Source organism: Rhinolophus sinicus, linkage group LG12 (assembly GCF_036562045.2).
Source record: "Rhinolophus sinicus isolate RSC01 linkage group LG12, ASM3656204v1, whole genome shotgun sequence".
NCBI classification, from domain to species: domain Eukaryota; kingdom Metazoa; phylum Chordata; class Mammalia; order Chiroptera; family Rhinolophidae; genus Rhinolophus; species Rhinolophus sinicus.
In genome coordinates, this window is record NC_133761.1 from 56,546,305 (window position 1) to 56,559,692 (window position 13,388).

Below are 13,388 nucleotides of genomic sequence, written 5' to 3' on the forward strand. Positions count from 1 at the left end.
GAACAAACAAACAAGAAAGTGCAGAGTGAAAATGACATTTTGCTTTTTTAACAGACTAAGAATGGCACACAATTATGTAACTGTTCCCAAAGCTGCCAGTTTTTCACAAATATTAATAACTTAGAAAAAAAGAAACACGCGCAAAATCAACTTTAATCGTGAATGCCCAAAACACTGTCTTGCACATGATTTATAGAAGTAAGCCTAATGCTCATAAATCCTTCTTTTTTGAAGCAATGGAGTTAAGAATTTCCAGGTTGCACCATTTTAACCTTTACTACATCTGGTGCATCCATGGCTGATCAGGTCTGGAATTTGAAGCAGTTCAGTTCTGTTTAAGAAACCTCTGCTGAGCCCCTACTCTGTGCCAAGCCTGACGCCTGCTGGGGACCCAAATCTTTTTCACACTCTAGCACAGAGGATAGGTTAACACCATCAAAGACCCAGCAAAACAGTTATTTAAATCTACAGTGCTAAATAAGCCAGTAAGAAGTCAAAAAAGAAAGTATGTCACATTTTTACTTACACTTCCAGCCCAAAGTTCAGGCGATCTCCCTGCCAGTGTGTAGTAGACGTAGACATGGTCACCTTTTTTAAAATTCACAAAACGACAGTCTGGGCCTGTAAAATCTTCTAGAGCTTCACCCCGGTACATTAACACTGTATATAAAGAGAGGAAAAAAAATGACCGGATGTCAGGATTCAGCTTTCACAGTCCATATTGATTTATCAGGAAATGTAAGAACCCACTGTAAACAATTCACTTTCTCCAGTACTCTCCGGAACCAGTCGCTTTCAATTCACATGCGCAAAGTATCTAACATCTTTAGAGCTTTATTGTTATAAATCATGACACCCTCTGCAAGTAGACAGGGATGCGGGAAACTTTTGCTGGCTTTCTCTATGCATAATGAAACAAAAAGCAATGTGTCCACCACAACACTTGCCTGGTCTCAAGTGAAACTCTCGTTCCCTCTCTCACCTTGTAGTCCTCGATCTTTGCTGTTTCATAATCATAAAAAAGCTTTATTTTGCAATGGGGTAAATTCAAGTGCAGATACTGACTAGCTTAAGCATGATTACATATAGAGGTAATAGGAAACTGGGGAGAGCACCTAGGAACCCCCAAGGGATCAATTAACTTGAACTAACTCCTAAAAGGCACTATCTTTAAGTGGCTTTAACTGCTACCACGTAGCCATAAACACTGTCAGTGTCATCTGCGGCCAAATTGTCCTATCCTTACAACATCTGAATAAATTAACAGGAAAGGGTGTCACATCCTATTATGGATCCAATCACATTACAAGGTAGTATTTTCTGAAAGTATATAATGTTGACTGTACCCAACATTAAGAAGTTTTCAAAACAAAGTTGAAACATTCTTATTTACTTATTTCTATAATCAAAATCAAAAGTGGACATCATCACATGTGGCAGGGACAAGCCAAACGGTGAGACTTGTTCAGTAGTTACCTTCAGTCCTAAAATGTAGGACTGATAGAACTAGAAACTGGTATTTTTCTTTTTGTTGGCCAGATACAGTTTCTGGTGTAAGATGAAATGGACAATAAATGCAATTAAATAGCAGAGAAAAAGAAGGATAAAATGGAAATAACATTTTTTTCTAAAATCCAATTAGCAATAAATACATTAAAACATATCTTTAAATACATATTTGAGGGACAAACATAGATTTGAAGGAGGTTTGGATTTTGAAGCTAAAATCTGATTAATACATGTCAGCATCCTAATTCAGAGGTAATTGGATAAGAGGCCAGGTTGAAGGTGATGGACCGTATAAGATTGGAGACTCTATCAGAACTGGAGATAGCAATGTTTCTCTTGGTCCCCGTTAGAAGAGATCATTGAGGATTTATAGTAATAAATGAGATGACAACATAATGCATACTGGTGAACAGCTATCTGAAAAGCACATGCCACACAACACAGATCCAGACCCTGCTCCAGCTGCTGCCTGCTATATTTTGTTACAACTGTCTGGACACATGCCATTTCTCAAGTTCTGTGACAACTAAGGGCCTTTCCAATACCATGTTTCTGTGCTGAGGAAGCATCATGGATGTGATCTCCAGGCAGCTGGTTTTGAGGAACTCAGCACAGTGCTTGAAAGCAAAGAATAACAAGCATTTTGCCAGAGCCAACCCTGTTTGCTAACAACCTGAGTTTGCTGTATGGGGGGCTGGGGAGTAACCAAAGGAAGAAATCATGGAAGTTGTTCTGCTTTTGTCGTGTTTATTTACATCCACCCTAGGGGTTACCTCCAGGAATGGCTCAACACAAATCAAAGATTGCCTCCTTTCTTTAATGGTGTTGCAGTGATACAAACTCTTCAAATTAATGTAATTTGTTTTTGAATAACACCAATTTGAACATAAATGGCTAAACTATAGGCTGATGGCCTTTTCAGAATGAATATTGTTTCAGTATGTATCAATTACAATTTATGAACAACCGATTCCAAAGCGGTAATCAGTTAAGTTACAAGGTTGTGTGGGACGAGTCGGGAGGCTGTTAAGAATGATCCTCGTTCGGCAGACACCTAGGAAGAGATTCCGACAACACGAGTGACTAAAGCTAAGGCTGGTTGGGTTTGTACAATCCTTGGAGTATTTATTACTGTTACTTTAATCATCCTCTTCATCTGAGTCTGAGACCTCAGCTCTCCACACCCTCCCACCCCCGATCCAAGATGGGAACAATTCCGCTTCCTGCGCAAAAGAGAGGCGGCTGATGGTCCCAGGAGGCCGATTCATGTCCTCAGCCTCTTTCCAGAACGAAAGATTTTTGGCCTTGCTGTTCCGCGCCCTGCCTGGCTGCTTGTACGGACTTCTAAGCACAGCAATGACAGGATTGAGGCAGAGCCGGGGCGGAGACGTGGGAATACTCTGCTTGCCTGGACCCCGCGCCCGTCCCACACCTACACTCCAATATATCTGTGTGAGCCCCAAATCCGACTGAAGCAGAAGGGCGAAGGGGCAGCGCCAGGGCGCCCTTCCCGAGCCCCACCATCAACCTGCCGCAGAGAATCCACCCACCGAGCCCTGAGCGCATCTGCCCCCGGGCTGCACCCACCGAGGTCGCCGCGGCGGGGACAGGAAAGCGCTCGGAGGCAGCGTGGGGAGCAGGACGCGCGGCGCTCACCCCATCTCCGCTACACGCCGGGCGGGCGGACGGGTGGAGCGGACGCTGAGAGATGCCCGAAACGGGGGGCCACCTCCAACCCCCAACACCCCCCCCCCCGGGTCAGCAATGAAAAAATAAAACGCCGGCAACAAGTGGGAGGTGCAGCCCCCAGCGGCCAGGGCCAGCGGGCGCCCGCAGGACACAAAGGCAGGGACCCGGGGATCACCCCTACCCCGGCCTGCCAGCCCCCGGCCGGCGTGCGGGCTGCCGAGCTCCCGGCCCCGCGCAGCCCCGGCGCCGCTGTCCCTCCCGCACTCACTGCTGCATTCCTTGTCCGCGCAGAGTTTATACTCCGAGAAGCGCCGATTCGTGTCCGGCCCCGGTTGGCCCGCCACCCGCCAGGGTGGCCCGAGCAGGAGCAGCCAAAAGAGCAGCCCCGGCGCCGCAGCCATGTTGTGGTCACCTCGCGGAGCCGGTGACGCGGTGGAGGAGGCCCGGGCGGGCGCCGGCGGGCGGTGCCGGGGGCGGAGCGCGGGTGGGAAGCGCGGCGCGGAGGGGCGGCGCCCGGGAAGGTTTGAGTCGTTCGCGGCTGACACGTCAGCACGGGCTCCGGGAGGGGATGGAGGGCTCCCGGAGGAGGCCCGCAGCTGCGACTTTCTCCCCGAGGCCGCCTCCTCTGCTCGCTGCCTTGGCAACCGGGACTCTGTACCCTCTCCCTCGCCCAATCGCCTGCCTTTGCCCCGTCCCTTCGCGGCCGACCTCCGCGCCATTCCGTTCCTCGCTCACCCCTCTCCGCCACCTGGGGTCCCCTAACCTCGCTGCGTCTCACCCACAGGTCCTTCTGGCACCCCGCAGATTCTGATTTCCGGTTTGTCCCAAACCAGCCCGCTTCACCCCCAACCCCCGTTCTTGGTTGGGTACTTCCTTTTCTGGGCTATCAAATCCCACCCACGGTTTGCCACTGTTAGCCCTGGTTCAAGGCCCCTTCTCCTTCCGACCCCCGGGGGTGCTTGGGGCCCCCTCCCATGATCCCCTTTCATTAGGAAGGGGGAGTGTGAGTGAAGGGGTGCGTTGGTGATGTAAACTACAGCCGGTGGCCGGCTTGGGCACTTTTTGAGCCCTGGGGGATGGAGGTGGGCAATAGGTCCCTGGGCTGAGAGCTTCAGGTTCTTGGGTCTTTATCCATAAGGGAAGAAGTAATTTAATTCAACACAAATGTGTTGAACTTCCATTTTATGCTACCATTTCATGTCATGCCAGACATTGGACAAAGTACTAGGGTGGTGTGCGGAAATACGTAGGTCAAAGACAAGATAACTGGCCCTTGTCTAAGGAAGCCCACAATTTAGTGGAAACCAACTAGCATAAGAACGACTAATGAATAAATGTCAGAGTAGGAGAAAGCTGATTAATGGCAGCTACCATTTACTGAGTGCTTCCTTTAGGATGAGGTTCTGTTCGAAGGTCTTTATGGGTATCAATTCAAATAATCTTCACAACAATAGTAGATCCTATTATAACCTATCTTCATTTTTGAGATGAGTAAATTGAGGCATTCACACTCTAAGATTCAAACCAGGTAATATGCTCCTTTTTAATTATAACTTCATAACACCTCCATCAAGCAACATTGCAATTTCTGTTCTTTCTGTCTGACTAGAGGAATCAAAATCTTGTTTAAATTACAATATGACTGAATTATCTATATATGCCAAAAAAAAAAAAAAAAAAAAAAAAAGCCACAGGTCAGCCCAGGGAGGAGTGACGGCAATATTCTGGCTCTGGTTGGAGCCCTTTGCATTTGTCTGTGACCAGAGGCTCCTCACTGCAGTCTCTGCTAAGGTTATTCATCCACCTGGAACACCAGTCAAACCCATCAGTTGGCTTCCCAAACTAACTGGATTCTTTGAAAGCAAGAGGAAAGAATGTGGCCCATCCATGCAATCCATAATGCTGAATAAAGGAAAAGATGGGATGTTTCCAGAGGTGTTCACAGTCGTCTATAGGGGCTGTGAGATGTCCCGTTGGTCCAGTGTAGTTCCCATGCTGTTTGGAGAGAATGTACAATGGATAAGGTCACCGAGCATCCAAGTAGCAGTGCCCTCCGGAGATTTTCATTTCTTTTCTACTATGTGTTTGTTTGCTTTAGATTCTTAGGCGTGCCAAACAGGCACCTTTAACTTATTATGTTAAAAACCAAACTCTTTATTTTGTCTCTCAAACCCTGATCCTTTTATCTTCCCCGTCTCAATAATGACACTTTAGTTCCTATTTTCCAGGTGCTCAAGTCAAAAACTTACAAACCATTCTTGACATCTCTTTCTCTCATACCCTATGTCCAATCTACCAGACAATCCTGTGCATTCTTTATTTCAATAGCTTTATTGGGGTGTAATTGATATACAATAAACTGCACACATTTAAAGTGTACAATCTGATAAGTTTTGACATATGTATACCCGTGAGACCATCACCACAATCAAGATAATTATATCCATCACCCCTAAGAGTCCTTGTGCTCCTTTGTAATCCCTCCCTTCCCTCTCCTGCCTGTCTCCAAACAACCTTCTGTTGCTATAGATTGATTTGTAATTTCTAGAATTTGATATAAATGGAAATCATACAGTATGCGTTATCTTTTTTTTGTCAGACTTCTTTCACTCAGCATATTATATATATATATATATATATATATATATATATATATATATATTATCCCAAGTGTATTGTTTGTTAACACCTCAAATGGAATTTTCACTGGGCAAATGTTGAGTAAGAGTTAAAAAAATAAATTTGTAGTTTGTGGGGGGAGGAGATCAAAATATCAAAATATAAGATAAGGAGAGTTCCTGATCATGAATAATTTGTGGTTGGATTGAAAAGGACAAGACAACTACATCTGAAACAAATAAAACACAGCATAATAACATATATCATTGTAAACTTCCCATGATGGCTGCCCAGGAACATCTAGAGTCTTAACATTTCATAAATGACACAGATAATAGAATTATTGTAGAAGGACATTAACAAAATTATATTCCATATATTAAAGATGCTATAGGAAAGTATAAGTATGTAAAGGAGAAACATGGAGGATATAAAAATGATCCAGTTCAAACTTAGGTGAAGAAAACAATGGCTGAGATGAAAAATATACTAGATGGGATTAATAACAGATTAGACATTTCAAAAGAAAATATTAGTGAACTTGAAGACATAGCAATATAAACTCTCCAAAATGAAACACAGAGAGAAAAGAGACCAAAAGAAATTGAATAGAGTATCAGTGTGCACAACTTTAATTAGTCCAACATATGTGTGACTGGGGTGCCTGAAGGAGGTAGGAGACAGAAAATATATTTGAAGAAATAATGAATTAAAGCACTCCAAATTTGATGAAAACTCACAGATCCATGAATCCCAAGAAACCCCGAGCACAAGAAACATGAAGAAAACACCAGTGCACATCAAATTTCCTAAAACCATAGGTGATGAAAAAAATGTGAACATCATCTAGAGAAAACAGACACTCTGTGTACAGGGGAGGGAAGATAAATGACAGCGGACTTCTTGTTGGAAAAAGGAAGCCAGAAGACAGTTGATCAACATATTTAAAGTGTTGAAAGAAAAAAATGTGACACTGTGGAGTTGTATACCAAGTGAAAATATTTTTCAAAGATGAGGTGAAGTCTTTTTAACACATGGTGCAGGGACAACTGGATATACCCATGCAAAAAAAGAAAAATTGAACACTACCTTTCACCACATACAAAAGTCAACTCAAAATGGTTTATAGACCTAAATGTAAGAGCTAAAACTATAAAAAAAAAAATTAGAAAAAAACACAGGCGAAATCTTGGAGTAGGCAATGATTTCTTAGATATGACACTAAAAGCACAAGCAACCAAAGAAAAAACAGATAAATTATACTTTATCAAATTTAAAGCTTAGGTGCTTCAAAGGACATCATCAAAAAAGTGAAAAGATAACCACATAGAAGGGAGGAAAATATTTGCCATTTATATATCTGATAAGAGTTTTGCATCTAGAATATATAAAGAAACCTTAAAATTCACTAATAAAAAGACAAATAACCCAAAGAGTTATAAACCAGGTAAATCCTAGTAAGGGTCTTAGTTAAATATAAAAACACTATAATTGGTTACAATATAGTGAGTCAGAAAAACAACACTCAGTCTTTTACTCTGTCAGGTGAACCTGCACAGTACATATCCTTCTGGGCATCTCAAGATCTTCCTTTCTTTTCTCTCCAGATTTCTAGCTTTTGGGTCCAGTGTCACCCTTTGAGGCCAGTGTCTAGAAGATGGGTCCACCTTTTAAACCCATGTCAAGGGAGCCACAATCTTGGCTCCGCCCTTGAGGATGGATCTTCATTATATTCTTTAGAGTGGAAACTCCTAAAAGATAAACAAATCTCTCTTGCTAATACCAGTCATCTCTCTTAGTAAGCATGGGGTGGGTCGGAGGAGGAAAAGACCTCTGCCACAGAGTAAGTGCTAACGTGTTTTGGTACAAATTCGAAGCACTAAAGAATTAAAAGGAGGAAAGCAAATGATGGTGGTGGGATTTGAGTTAGGTCTTGGTGAGTAGGTAGGATTTCGATTCTAAAAAGAAAGGAAAGGGCAAGTGAAGAAAGCAACATAAGACAAAAGAGAGCAGAAAGTAATTTTTAAAGGGGAGTAAGGACACCTAATCTTACTAGAGTGAAATGATCACAATAAAGAGTAGTGGGAGATAAATTTCGGTGGCTAGGGCAGGTCAGAGTATGATAGCCCCTGAAAATCAAGCACAAGAATTAAGACTTAGTATAGTGAAAAACAGAAAGCTACCAGACTTTAAGTAAAAGGATCGGAAAACTAAAGTGGGCTTTAAGCAAGTATCCTGTTCTGAAAGCCAAGGAGAATGGAGTTTGGTGTTGAGTACGGCCAGCAGGGTTAAATCCTCCCCCACAATTAAAAAGCCATGTCAAAGTCATGTCAAAGGGTATATTCTACTGGCAGTGAGTCACATAACAGGCCAGGTCTTCTATCAGCATGTACTATTTGTCTAGTCTTGGCAAATATTATCCCAACTTCTATTGTACAAAGAAACTCAAACATCTGAAATTGCCTCTAATATATAAGCTTGTATATAAGTTCCTGTTTCCGGTTCTGCCTAATTTACCTTGGCACTATTTTCATAGAAGTCAAATATTTGGTGCTTTGAAACAAAAGCAGAACAAATTCCAGGGTGGGGCCTGCACAACTCAATTTCCAGTGTAGACTGTTTGGCTTCATCCATTACAGTTTTCAGACATGAATGGCTTCCTTACAGGACAACAATGGAAGCAGGGAATGTAGTCAAAAGTATTAAACTAGGTATCAGCAGTCTAATTGTGTGACCCTAGGGAAGTCATCAATTTTTCTTAGTCTTAGATTCCTCATCTTTAAAATTGGGGCTAATGTTAACACTTCATAGTGTTTAAGAAACAAATGAAATCATATATTAAAGATTGTCCATTTACGTTTAAATAATTAAACAGCAACATATCTGGCTGTTAGCCAGCAGGGATGGTTGATGGTGCAACAAGAGTCTCAGCAAATCACTGACTTTGTCACAAAGGAGACACTTTTAGACAGCACCTACCCCGGAAACTTCCCTTCTTACTAAAAGTCAGCCTGGCAGGCAACAGCCTCCCAAGCGGTGCTTGGCAGGTCAAAAGCGCCCCCTGGAGGAGACAGTCAGAACTGAGAGGGAAAAAATATTAACACGTAGGTTCTTGAGGATGACATACAATCACAGCCAACCTGTTAACAGATCACACATGGAGACAAAGCAACCCTCCTGAATCTTCAGCATTTTAATTCATACATTCAGTATAAAATTAGGAACAGAAACATAAATACCATTATGAAGACTGCTCAAACGTGGATACGAAGCAATTGCATCCAGAAAGAGTAAGAGTTCCCTGAAAGTATGGAAACTTCCATTCCTATTTTAATCTACATGGGATATGAAATGGTAGGGAATACATAAGAGGGTGAATGAATGAAATCAAACCGGAGTGTTTAATAGAAGATCTGAACATAACCTGATACTTCCCTTTATCTCACTGATTCTCTAGAACAATGCTGTCTAACAGCAATATGCCTGTTACATATGTAATTTAAAATTTCTACAAGTCACATTAGAAAAGTAAAACAAATCAGATGAAATTAATTTTAATAATACATTGTAGTTAACCCAATATATCCAAAACATTACTATTTCAACGTGTAAGCAATATAAAATTATCAATGAGACATTTTACATTCTTTATTTTATATGAAATCTTTGAAATCTGGTGTGTATTGTAAAACAGGCATGTACAGGAATGAGAAGAATTTCTGGATATTTTTGAAGATAATATACTAGAAGGAATGAAAACATGGGAAATAGTAAAGCATACATAAATATAAAAAGCAACATGTATTTCCCTTCTCTTAATTTCTTTAAAATATATATGACTGTTTAAAGCAAAAATAATAATGAATGTAAATGTAACATATAAGACAATAAAGCAGAAAGGACTTGGGAGTGGTGGCAAATGGAACTATACTGCGGCAAAGTTTCCTTTATTTTATTTGAAGTAGCACAATTTTAACTTTAAGTAGGCTGATAATTTAAGAATGCATATCATAATTCCTAGAAACACTGCTAAACAACCAATGCAAAAAGATATAGCTAAAAGCCAGCATAAGGATTAAAATGGAATACTAAAACATTTGATTACCCCAAAAATGGCAGAAGTGAAGGACAGAGGAACACAAAACTAATGGAACAAATTAGAAACTATCAAAATTATAGGCTTAAATTCAATAATATCAATCATTATAATTAACAAAAATGGATAAAACATACCAATTAAAAGGTAGAGCTTGTCAGGTTGGATGGAAAAATACAAAGAGCCAATTAATTATTGTCTACAAGGGAAGCACATTAAATAAAAACAGAGATAGGTTGAAAGTAAAAAGATGGAACAAGATATACCATGCTAACTAAGAAAGTTGTAGTGACTATACTTAATATCAGCTGAATTTCACTTCAAGATGAGGAGTATTATCAGAGACAGAAGGATACATGGAATGTTTATGTGCTCAGTAACAAAGGTTCAAAATATGTTAAGGAAAAGCTGACAAAACTAAAGGAAGAAAGACAAATCCACAAACATAATTTGCAATTTTAACACCCTTATCTCAGTAATTAATAGTAACACAATATGAAAAATCAGTAATGATACAGAAGATATGAACAAAACCACGAACCACTTTAACCTCATTGACTTTAATAGAACACAACGCTCAGCACCCACAGAACACACATTCTTTTCTAACACCCATGGAACACTTACCAAAATAGACCATATTTTGGGCACTAAGTCTAAAACTGTTTTAAAATATTGACATTTCACACAGTGTGCTTTCTGATCAGAGCATAAATAAACTGGTAATCACTAATAAGGCTGATGAAGAAAAAAGATCGAAGATACAAATTACCAATATCATGTTTTAGTTATCTATTGCTGTGTAACAAACTCCAAAATTTAGTGGCTTAAAACAGCAACCATTTTATTGCTCACAATTTCGTGAGTCAGGAATTTGCATAGGGTTCACTGAGAATAGCTTACCTCTCTCCATGCGTTGTCAGCTGGACATAACACTCATGCAGTTGTAGTCAACAAGTGACTGATTTGGGCTGCAAGGTCTGAGGTCTTCCTCATATGTATGGAATTAAGATGCTGACTGTTGGCTCCATGTGGTGTTTCATCCTCTAGGGACCCTTACTTCATGTGGCCCCCCTCTGCAGTAGGATAGCCTGGACTTCTTTACATAGTGGCTCAAGGCACCACCATATGGGCAAAAATATGAAAGTGAGCTTTTGAGGACATAGTTTTTTCTCGTTAGCCTGAAATAGGATCCTAGTCCATGTATTTTGGGAGTTTTTAGTTGGATAATATTTTTCTCTGTGTTATTATGTGAACTGTTTTTGTTTGTATGCTTTCATTTTTGCCACATTACTTTTTCTTATCTTGTGCATATTTTTAGCTGTGATATAATATAAACTATTTATGATGTCTTTCCAATTGTTTTGTTGTCTGCACCTTGCGCTCTACTAGATTGCAAGGAATTAATAAAGCATTCATGGGAATGGTTTAAATTCATGGAAATAATATTGTCTAAATAAGTTTGCGGCTTTTAAACCTTACAGCAAGGGAAGAAACATAACCAGACCAAATCTCTAAACGGGAAGCTTACAGCTACTTTATTTTGTTTGTGTGCCTTCCTGGACAACATCATTTAGGTCATACCAGTGGAGTGAGATAGAGCACAGGCTTGAGTGAGGCCAAGGACTTATGACCCAGAAGGAATTTTTCTTGCAAGCTCAGAATTACTGCATAGTGTTTATGAGAACAACATAGAATCAAGTATTTGTAGCATTTTAAGGAATTCCTGTACAAACTCTTACTAGACACTTCAGTCAACTATACAATACTCTGATTCTGCTCAAATGGTTCACTCAGCGTAGGGAAAACTCAAAGATTCCTGTGGGAGCCTATGCCACTGTTTGTACCGTCTTAGTTATGAACAAAAGTCTTGTAATGACTTTAAAGCTGCCTCGCTTTAATTTTCACCCCTTAATCCTAGTTCTGTTCTCTGATGCTATGAAAAAAGTCTGACCCTTCTTACACAGATAGACCTTCAAACATTGTCTTTTTTGTTTCTTTTAGACCTTCCAGATTTTGGAGATAGATTGTGTTCCCATGGCTCTCTGCTTTTCCAGGTTCATCTTCTCTAGAACTCAACTCTCCCTCATTTCACATTTAGCCATTTTTCTTTCGACCCCTATTTCATGAAAAGTGTGTCAAGGTTCCCCATGAAAAGTGACTCCACACGGGTCCGCAGAACCACCCCCGCTGAGAGCCAAAATGATATTCTTGCCCAAATTTTGTGGAGGTCGTCAAGAGCCACCTAAATTCAAACTGAAATTTTAGGAAGAGAGAAAAAAGATTTCAAGGAAGCAATTAAAAGGCTATGCAGATTTATTTTGTCAGGACCCCCAGCCACACCTCTCAGGCTCGCACAGTGCGCTCATGAGCGAGCAAAAACCTAAAGGTTATCGTACAGTTTGGTAGTGACATTCTGATTTTTGGACTGTTCACCTCATCCAGCTGCCCTCCCTTCGCTTCAATCTACACTTGCAATTAAAGTCTCCCATTTTCCCGACTGGGATAGACTAAAATGTAAATCTGGAGCTAACGCAAGGGAAGGATGGCAGTCCGCCGCCACTTCCGGGTCATTTCCGGGGTCAAGCTGCGGACCGCCAGGGCTCAGTGGCCCAGGGAGGCGTTAGGGGTGGAACGGCGTCTGCGCGTCGCCTGAGAGACCGAGCCAGAGTGTGCGCATGCTCACACGAAGCAGTCGCCAACTCGGCTTCCGCTGTCTTTGCTCACGTGGTTCCGGGGGGTGAGGCTGGGTTTGGTGGGAGAGAAGAGCTCGGGTTTAGGCAGGTAGGTGTCCTTGATTATCGTTCGACAGTCACTGCCGACATTCAAGTGGAAACCGAAGGGCTGTGCTAGGATTCGCCCATGTTCTCTTTGTGATAGTTTCTCCTGACGCTCTGGTACCTCAGGTTCTGAGAGCGAGGCAAAGGGGTGGCCAAGCTTCGGTTACCGTGGCAACTGCACGAGCGCAGTGTAGTCTTTGGGAATTTGGGGAGAGCTGCTGCTGTAAGGACTCCTTAAAATACATGTGCGTCAGATTAAATTCACGTGTTATTTAAAAGCCATGCTCCTAACCATCGAATTTAATTTTAGAAGATTTCCTCTGGCTGGGATGTGGAGAAGCAAAATTGAAGGCAGGGTCACCAGTTGCAAAGCTACTTAAGTATCTAGACACAGCTTGAAGGTGTTCTAAATTAGGGGCGTGGTGTAGGATGGCGGAGGAGAGGGAAGTCGGGGGAAGTACTTGCAGGTAGTATCCGCGGGACCTCATACTCCATGCGACGTGGTGAGTGAGGGAGCGAGGCCCTGAGCATCAAGTCCAAGCTCGGCCGGGTATATGGGTGCCTTTCTCGATTCGATTCCCGCCGTCACTTCTGCCCTCCGACCCCCTCCTCCACCCCAAACTCTGCTCATGCCAAGTAGTTTGATATTCTAGGTCGTAGAATATTGTCCTCACCTTTCTTATGACCGTGGGGCC

At 41.8% G+C, this 13,388-nt stretch overlaps 2 protein-coding genes across 6 annotated transcripts in view; one reads left to right on the plus strand and one right to left on the minus strand.

Moving 5' to 3' along the window:
• Positions 1-3,793, minus strand: part of MIA3 (MIA SH3 domain ER export factor 3) — a 40,565-nt gene extending 36,772 nt beyond the window's left edge. Inside the window, exons 1-2 of the mRNA XM_074316328.1 lie at positions 3,467-3,793; positions 527-660 (exon numbers count right to left, since the gene is read on the minus strand). Coding sequence (XP_074172429.1) covers positions 527-660; positions 3,467-3,599 — 267 coding nt within the window. The 5' untranslated portion in view covers positions 3,600-3,793. The remainder of the gene's footprint in view (positions 1-526; positions 661-3,466) is intronic.
• Positions 1-13,388, plus strand: part of TAF1A (TATA-box binding protein associated factor, RNA polymerase I subunit A) — a 74,983-nt gene that overhangs the window by 22,871 nt on the left and 38,724 nt on the right. For 2 of the 5 annotated variants that reach the window (XM_074316980.1, XM_074316984.1), the window contains exon 1: positions 12,600-12,697. The exons of 1 other annotated variant lie outside the window; for it this stretch is intronic. The gene's annotated coding sequence lies outside the window, so the exon portion shown is untranslated. Of the gene's footprint in view, positions 1-12,594; positions 12,698-13,003; positions 13,197-13,388 lie in introns of those variants that run through there. 2 more of the 5 variants (XM_074316982.1, XM_074316983.1) reach the window with 2 other exon arrangements.